Here is an 8,712-nt window from a genome sequence, read left to right as displayed (position 1 = left end):
TGGGAATAAAATATATTGCAAATACAGAAGAAATCTGCTCTGGAACCCCGTTAACATAAAACCTGCCACCAGTTAGTGAAGATAATGTTTGATCAACACGACTGAGGTATTTTTTTTTTTACATATGATGTCGCTACTGTGCTATTAACAACAGATGTTGAACTACTTTGTTAGCATTAGTAATCCAGGCTCACTGTAGTTTAGCCAGCAACTGCTAATGTTAATATTAGCAGCCTTAAGTGAGTGAATTTGGCTGCAAGTTACAGTCCTACCTTAACTGACGTATTGTAAAGAGATGAGTTAAACCACTCTTGTATTTGAAGTGTCAATTTGTCACTTTCAGCATTTTAAAAATTACATAATTTTCCTTTTTGCTTGTGGATATCCAGGCTACCATCTCTCCCAAAGACAGTGGTTGCTATATCATCTGTTTGGGTATTTGTTACTCTAAACATCCCCAAGTTGATTTTATGTATCTGTTTGATACATTAAGCAATAAATAAATCATTTAATAATGTCTGATGAGTAAATCTTGGTTGTGGCTCCTTGCGTCAGCTGAGATTTTTGGTCACAGACTTATATTTAATATGCCTCTTACATACTTCTACAGGTAAATTAAATCAATTTGTATTATACCAGCTCTCTCTGAGAGATCTATCCCAATACAAATCGATATGTATGTATGTATCAATATGTACTTTGTGCCTACTGTGAGAAAAGATCTAGTAGAAACAAGTTTACACCTGAAAACTGCTGTGTACAACTGTCTGTTACCAGCCTTTGGAGCTCATTGCGGTTAATTGTTTTGCTCAAGGGCACCATCTGTTTAAAGAATGGACTTCTCCCAGCCAGGCTTTTCCCAACAAGATGTTAGACAGCTGGCGAATGTTAGCCATAACGGACCTATGGATTGTTGTTTTTTTAGTACACTTTCTTACATCAGCTAATATTAAAAAAGAGTGTACATTTATGTAAATGCCTTTTCAAGGTTTTTTCTAATGTATATGTATACAGCAAGACTTATGGCACATCTGGCACTCATCTAATTCATTTTAGGCTCTTGAAGATAGACATTTCTGTTGGATTTTATTTTTGTCGAGTACACCGTTAAAGACTAGTATCTATTCCAAATGGGCTTTTAGGAAACACCAAAGATGTATCGGTGCCACCTAGTGCCAGACGTGTCCTTGTTAGAAAGTTATGACCAAATACTACAAAATAAAAGTAAGTATTTAAAGTGATTGATCCAATAAAAGGAACAATTTAAATCTAATGTACATTTCATCTCAAAGCACACTTATTTGTTTCAATGGATTCCTATTACCTTGATATACTTGAAGGCAGACTAGTGACACATTTGACTCTTTAAAACTTTTTTTTTATCCTGAAATACTTCTGATTATCACAACGTAAAAAACAATCCCACTTTGCAGAAATATCTCATTTGCATGAAATTATGAATGAATCAGAAAATAGAAGATTTTGTCATACTGTGGTGTTTAATTTATTCAAATCTGGACCTCATTTTCACTGACAAAAAAAGAACCGTTTAGCCATCAACAGGTTTTGATAGACACACTCACACAGACAAGACGCAGGCAGGACAGTTTGGCGCTTGCCAACTCACTGAAGTAAAGAAATATTCTGATAAAAAAAAGTTTAAACATATTGATGAAATGAAAAAAAAGCAACAGATACAAAATTGAACAGAACAAAAATATATACATTATTGGCACAGCATGTCATAAAAAGCAAACTACATGGAATAATAGGAGTAAGTAGGATACAGTACATTTAAATAATGGAATTCCTAGCCATTCAACAGGCAGTTTCAACAGAGAATAAATATCTGAATGTAGCATTCAATCCAGTGCTGAAAGATCCATCTTTCAAAATCCAAGTGGTAATGACAAAGTGGTACATGAGTAGGCCTGGCTAGTGGCACCTTTTAATTATACAGTTTCTGTGTTTTCAAGCTGGTTTTCGTCTCATAAACTGACATTTTTGTGATGCTAGAAATAATGAATAAAAACAGTGTTAGAGAACTTGTGCGCAATCTGAAGAAACTCCTCGTCCTTCAGTTTTCAGTGTCTAAAATACGACACCTGATAAGCACCCCTCAAAACCCTGAATCTTTTAAAATCCTAACTCCAACTTTAATGCCATGATCCATCGGAAAACCTTCCTTCAATATCATACATGACTATTACTATTCAATTAACACCTTCATAAATCACACATGCTGTCATTAGTAAAACATACACAGGTCATTGGCTTCACACTAACCGCACACTACAAGACACCGGCATCGAGCCCCTCTTTCAAGTCAGCTTTACCTTTACACATATTAAGATTTCCCAACATGTCAGAGATGAATTCAGTTGGTTTGTGTCCAGTTTACTCTTGTAAGTGACATAATTTGGTCTATACAGTAGTCATCAGTGCAAATGTTGACCGCAATACAGAAAAATAAAACAATACAAATCCCTAATATAATTAAACTTCTGACTAACTCATCACATCACACATCACATTTCGGAAGGGTTCTCTACCTACGCAGTCAACAACATGTATATAATGTAACATAAAAACAGCATGCAAGAAAATCCCAAATGACTTTGGCTATATGGGCTACCTGGGGAGGGAGGTGGTTACTGCAGGGATGAACTGGGTGTGTTTGGGGAGAGATCTGAAATCAAATGATACAAAATTAAGACAAGCTGCATTCAAATATTGAACTAGTTTTGTTGCATTTTCCTGATTTAATTAAGACTCAACTCCAAGATAAAGATGAAAGGCAAGACATTGGGTCTAATACAAATGCTGAGACAAAGCCACAGCGTCCATGTGTCTGCATCTAGTATTTTGGTGATGCAACGCCTTCCTTCTCCAAGAAGAATATTAACACTTCATTAAGAAACATTAGGAGTGGGGCAAAAATGCAGATTTTGTTAATGCGTGCGTTGAGGGTATAAATACTGGTTGGTTCTTTGGCCTCAGTAGTGTCATGAACTGTTAGAGCCCTCTGATCATGTCAACTATTCTGAAACAGTACTGACTTATGTCCTTCTTAAGTCAATCTTTCTCAAGTGAAAGTGAAAGTAACATTTTCCCCCCAAAATGTGCACAGCATTAGGGTCATTTGTATAAAAACATAGAGTCCAGATTCTATAAATTGAAATTACAAAAAAACATTGCCAAGGGGAATATGAATAGATGAAGACGTGTGTTCAAAGCATGACAGGGAAAGTCCCAGTCTTTTATGACGGCACATGAGAAATTTGGCAGAAATAATAAAGACACAAAAAGCCCTATCAAACTAGAGTTGGCTACAGTGATGCACACCAAGCATGTGTTTAAAGCACAGTTTTAATATAATTATATACTCCATGTATCAGGCTGGTTTAAATCTCTCGTTAAGTTACTGTTAAGTATCACATACTAACATGAAACTATTTTAAATAACATTTTCTAATGCAGGTTCAAATGGGGTTGTACAGTACAAGCTTGTGTTTTTGCCACAGGATCAAAAGGCACTAGACCTAATTCAATATGTAATCAAGTAGAGAAATTGATTTACATTAAAAATCCTCATTAAAAACATTTATTAAGACATAATTCAAGCTAGTGTGACTCAAAATGACTAAAGTATTTCTTTCTAAACCACATTTGTGGTTAATTTGCTTGTGCATAAATGTTAACAATGCTTTCCCCTTATTTTAAACAAACTATAAATCATGAGCTGCACGTTAAATCACTACAATAATTCCATGCTAGTATCAAAAAGCTGGATTTGGTCTTGATATCAGACATTAAATCAAACTTTGCAATTTCAATATGATGCGAGAAACACAAACTGTGCACCTATTTATCAATACTGTAAGTTACTGAGACAGATTTCAAACCACATCTGAAAAACTGAAGTGACTCAAAGAGACCAAGACATGACTTTAATATAGTTGAGATCTCTTTTCCAATTCTATATGCGTGTTGGTTGAGTCCCTGAGATATTGCTGCCTGTCTGCATTTTCTCCTAGTCGGATGGTGACATTTTAAATACAGTGCTTTTCCATTTCACAAGCTTGAAACAAACACACACACACACACACACACACACTAATGCATTTGCACACACATTCGAGTAGGTCACCCAGCGGCATCTGCTCATGCACCCATACACACAAACACACACACACACAATGAAAAAGAGGTCCTGATGTCAAACTATTGCCACTATGGGACGGTGGTGACTTAATGAAACAAACTAGATCTACATGATTTCAACATCTTGGATGGAATAAATAAATCTTACTATGAACAACTATTCAACATCTTGAGAATTTGTACATATTAGAAATACAATGTTTGTATCGGTCCCCTGCATCATACACCCGACCCCTTTTCCTACTTCAACAGTTTCAAAAAAGGGGAATAAATGTTTGTGGACACACCTGTGTAAGAATCATAATCCCCCAGGTTATTCACAAGGATAGAAACAAACAAACATACATAAAATATGATTATTCATTTAGCAAAAGCACTGACGATGCTTATCCAAACACCAGAAAATTCAAACCCCAACTTGGGAGTTTCTCAAAAGTAGCTGAGGTGTAGAATTCAGCATTTAGAAAATCGTGGACATCTCTCTGAGAACTTCCTCACAAATGTAGCAAAAACCTTTCAATCAAAACCTTGAGACAAACATAAAAGAAAAAATATGTTGTTTTGGTTGATTTGCAACTGTCCACATCCTCTGAGGATTTCTGTAACTTAAATCAACTCAAGCAGTTAAAATACGCTTTTCAAATCTAGCTTTGTCCCCCGTCTGACAATAGAGTTGTAAATACCCAGTAGTTGTGTCACTGCAGATGTGTACAGCAAACATCATTCTTACATCAGCTGCAGCTAGTTGTACAATATCCCCACCCTCCCCCTCATCCTCGCTGCTACCTACTGCTCCCCGGTGCGCTCCAGGCCGTCTATGACGCGGCTCAGCCTGATGTTAAGCAGCCTGATCTGAGTGTCCAGGTGGTCGATCTTCTCTTCCAGTGAACCTGCCCCACCTCCCCGACGCCAGTACGCTCCCACAGGCCCTGTCATGAAGTACACCGCCATGATGAAGCAAAGTGGCAGCACCGCACGCTCAGGGTCGCCCTCAAACTTCTGCAGGATGTACAGGCAGGACAAGGCGAAAAGCGTGACGCGTGCCAGCCAGAAGAAGCGTCCAAACACAGCGTGCAGCAGGTAGAAGAAACCCCCCAGGAACATGGAGAGGAACCAGTAGGCCACAAGTACAGCGGCCACCAGGAGCAAGGCACGTGCCGGAGAGTTGGTGAGAGATGTGGGGCTGAAGTAGTGGCTGAGGTTTGCCGCTACAGAGGGGAGAAAGAGAGAGAAGAGAAAGTTGCCTTACAATATGTCCTTCTCTTTGTGCCCATCTTTCTTTGTTAGAAATGTCACAATACATTTATAACTTACAATCGATGCCCATCACATCCAGCAAATCTGACCAGATCTTCCAGATGGTGTCGAGAAAAGAGTCCACTCCATGGACAAACCGCTCCGTCGTTTTGGAGAAAAACTACAGAGAGAAGGGTAAGACTGTTTAATCGTCACATTACATTTTTAGTCAAGAGGACCTACTGTACATACAGAGGAATCATTCAGAACATTGTAATGGAAACAAACCTACAGTGGAAATGAATATTTAAAGGAAAGGAGGGTGTCAACCAAAACATGAACAGAACTGCAGTGTAGTAGTTGAAGTCAGTACCGTTGTGTAATAAACGATGAAGAGAGCCACTCTATGCTCACAGTAGCTATCTTTAGGTACAATATCAAAGTAGCTTGTCACCCAAAAAGTTTTGTTGGCATTGTCCACATTTAATACACATTACAACTATTAAACAAAACAAAACTTTGTTAGCTTCTCACTCTAGCTGCTACCTAATGTGTTGTCTTCTGAAGCCTAGAAGATGGAAATGGACTGCATTAAAACCTGACATACAGATTTGGGGGAAGTGACTAAACAGCTTTCAATCTTGTGGTTTTTGAACATGTACAACATCACACCATTTATATCTCTCCTAGTCTATAAATAGTTTATGTGTTGGTTATAAATCAAACAACTGTTTACCAATTCTCCAACCAAGCATCTCTGCTTTTAATTTTTTAAATAGATAGACAACTAAAGTGTTGTTGATACAACAGTATTAAGTTAATAAAGACAGAGCAGGTACCTTTTTTACACTGTGAAAGCAGACTCTTCATAAGAAGCAATCTATTCTACTGCCTAGAAACTTTAATAGCAATTACTCACATTAGCATAGCTGGAAAACAATGTCAATTGATTGCAACTTTTTATTAATTATATATTGGTTACACCTGTATTTGAGAAATCACAATATCCCTCACCACAAAGGTCTATTCAATGTCACTTGGAAGTCATCATCAGTTAAAGCATATTCTGCACCCTCAGCCTGGAATTTGTTCCAAACTGACCTAAAAATCAAGGAGCTGGTATCATTAAATATTTTTAGATCTCAAATGAAGGCTTTAGAAGCTGCCTTTATGGCATGCCAATGTTTTTAGCCCACTTGTTGTACACCTGACTCCCAGAAAAGTTCCTTTTTGTCCCCCCATTTGTCTTTAGATAGTTCTCTTTTAATGGAAATTTTAGTGCTTTTAGTGTTTGTGAATTGTATTTTATCTCTATTTGTGTCTGTGTCCGTTAACTTTGTGTCTGTGTCTACAACTTTGCTGCTGACCGTCTTGGCCAGGTCTCCCTTGGAAAAGAGGTTCTTAATCTCAATGGGATTAACCTGGTTAAATAAAAGTTAAAAAGCAGACTAACTTCTGAATATGTACAAACTACATCTGTGCTGATTATATCTAAGCCTTGGCTTTGTAGAGGAGTCACAAGACCAGGAGTCTGGTGATGGATTTCATGCAAATGATCACCACTGTTCTCTCCATAACTTTTAATCAGTCATTCTCAGTTTTGCATGTTGTTATCAGTAACACAGACAAACTGAGACAGAAGGCTTTCATTATCCACTTTCAAAGTCCACATGGGCATATCTAAATAAGCCTCAGCCTCACATTTTGTCACTTTAGTCTGCTTTGGCGGCTACATACAGGAAATAACATTAGATTTAAAAAATGCAGGAAGTGCAGCAGAACCAATCGGAGCATACAATCTAATGTGTTTCCTTAGCAAAGAGCTAGCTTTCTAATAATTTGGCAATAACATACAGAGAAACAGCTGTTAATGGCATGGACCTGCAGGGCTACAGTACATGCCATCTGTGCGCTCACATTTGATACATTTGATGCATTCGATGCATTCGATACATTCAATACATTCAATACATTCGATGCACTTGCTGATGGGACTCAGAACAATGAATGAGAATATTGGTTACACAACAAATTATAGTGTTTTTCTGCATGAAAACAAACCTAATGTATTGTGCACGACCACGCTACATCCTCTGACATCCTCTATAGATGGATAAAAAATAGATAATGGCTAATTTTTCCAAAATGGCATCCGTTAAATGGTTGGGCCAGGCCCAGTCGCACAACATCGTCGTGTCTTTCTCTCTCAAATTTTTATATTTTTTTTATTTTTTTTTTTTAATTTATAATATTATTTTTTTTTAATTTTTAATTTTATTTTACAAGCCTCTGATGTTGTCCTCTCCGAACACACTGCTCAGGGTCTGGTAGATGCCGTTAGCTGCCCGTCGGAAGCTGTTCTGGTTGCTGGTCCTGCTCCTGGCTGCTTCGGCTGTGCACAGCAGAGACGCGGAAAGCACCAAGAAAACCACCAAAACCCGGATTCCCCTGATTCCCTTCATGGTACCAAGAAGTCCAGAGATGTCGAGCAAGAAATGTGTATCAAAATGGTTGAATTAAACGCAGGGTAAGACTGTGAGTTAGCTGCCTAGAGTGACACCTTGGTGGTGGATGATGAGACGCTGTGACTGTGTGATGGTGGTGGTGATAACCCGTGGTGCCTTCAGGGACGCCTCGGATATACTCCTTCGTCCGCGCCTTAAATGGGCTTTTCGTTAAGTTATGGAAAAGGGAAACTCACAAAATAAGGAATATGGAGGATGTTTTTGAGAAGAGATGGAGTCTAACAGAAGGAAACATATAGTTACATGGGTTAACATGCATGCACATATACATATGCTTGGAGGTGACCTGACGTTAAGGAGGATGCATGTGTGTGCCCATGTAAATTATATTACTATATATAATTTACCTTTTTATTTTCCATTAACTTATTTGTTGATTTAATTTATTATTACTCTCGTATTTTTGTATTATTATTGTTTTTTTTTAACTGTATTCTTTCTTTTTGTCATTATTATTATTGTTATTTCTTTTCTTGGTTTTGTTTTGATTTTGAATGTTGAGGTTGTTTTCTCCAGTATACTTGATGGGTTTGTCTGTAAGCTCATCTACTTAAAAGTTGGTTTATAGACTGTTGTAATTACGAACAGTGGATTGCATATATAAAAAAAAAAACAGCCTTGAAAAAAGGGAAAAAATAAAGTATACATTTTTTTTTATAAATAAACTGGCATACGCATCAACATTATTTTTTTTTAATACTTTATTTTGTCCCTTTTTTTCAAGGTTGTTTTCATATATGCAATTTACAGTTAGTAATTACAATAGTTTATAAACTATTTTTAAGTA

At 37.2% G+C, this 8,712-nt stretch overlaps 1 protein-coding gene across 1 annotated transcript; it reads right to left on the bottom strand.

The window, feature by feature from the left end:
- Nucleotides 1-1,480: 1,480 nt before the first annotated feature.
- Nucleotides 1,481-7,999, bottom strand: bri3bp (bri3 binding protein). The gene is made up of 4 exons (XM_074637834.1): nt 7,684-7,999; nt 6,736-6,742; nt 5,479-5,581; nt 1,481-5,372 (listed from the first exon to the last, which is right to left on the bottom strand). The coding sequence occupies exons 1-4, from the start codon at nt 7,860-7,862 to the stop codon at nt 4,951-4,953; spliced, it is 711 nt and encodes a 236-aa protein (XP_074493935.1). The 5' UTR covers nt 7,863-7,999; the 3' UTR covers nt 1,481-4,950.
- Nucleotides 8,000-8,712: the final 713 nt, after the last annotated feature.

Source organism: Sebastes fasciatus, chromosome 6, assembly GCF_043250625.1.
Source record: "Sebastes fasciatus isolate fSebFas1 chromosome 6, fSebFas1.pri, whole genome shotgun sequence".
Lineage (NCBI taxonomy): Eukaryota > Metazoa > Chordata > Actinopteri > Perciformes > Sebastidae > Sebastes > Sebastes fasciatus.
This window is presented reverse-complemented; position numbering and strand designations above follow the sequence as displayed.

Coding starts and splice junctions, on each gene's coding strand:
- bri3bp (XM_074637834.1), bottom strand. CDS start 7,862: ATGAAGGGAATCAGGGGAATCCGGGTTTTGGTGGTTTTCTTGGTGCTT. Junction 5,373..5,478: donor GGATGTGATGGGCATCGATT/GTAAGTTATAAA, acceptor TCCCCTCTGTAG/CGGCAAACCTCAGCCACTAC.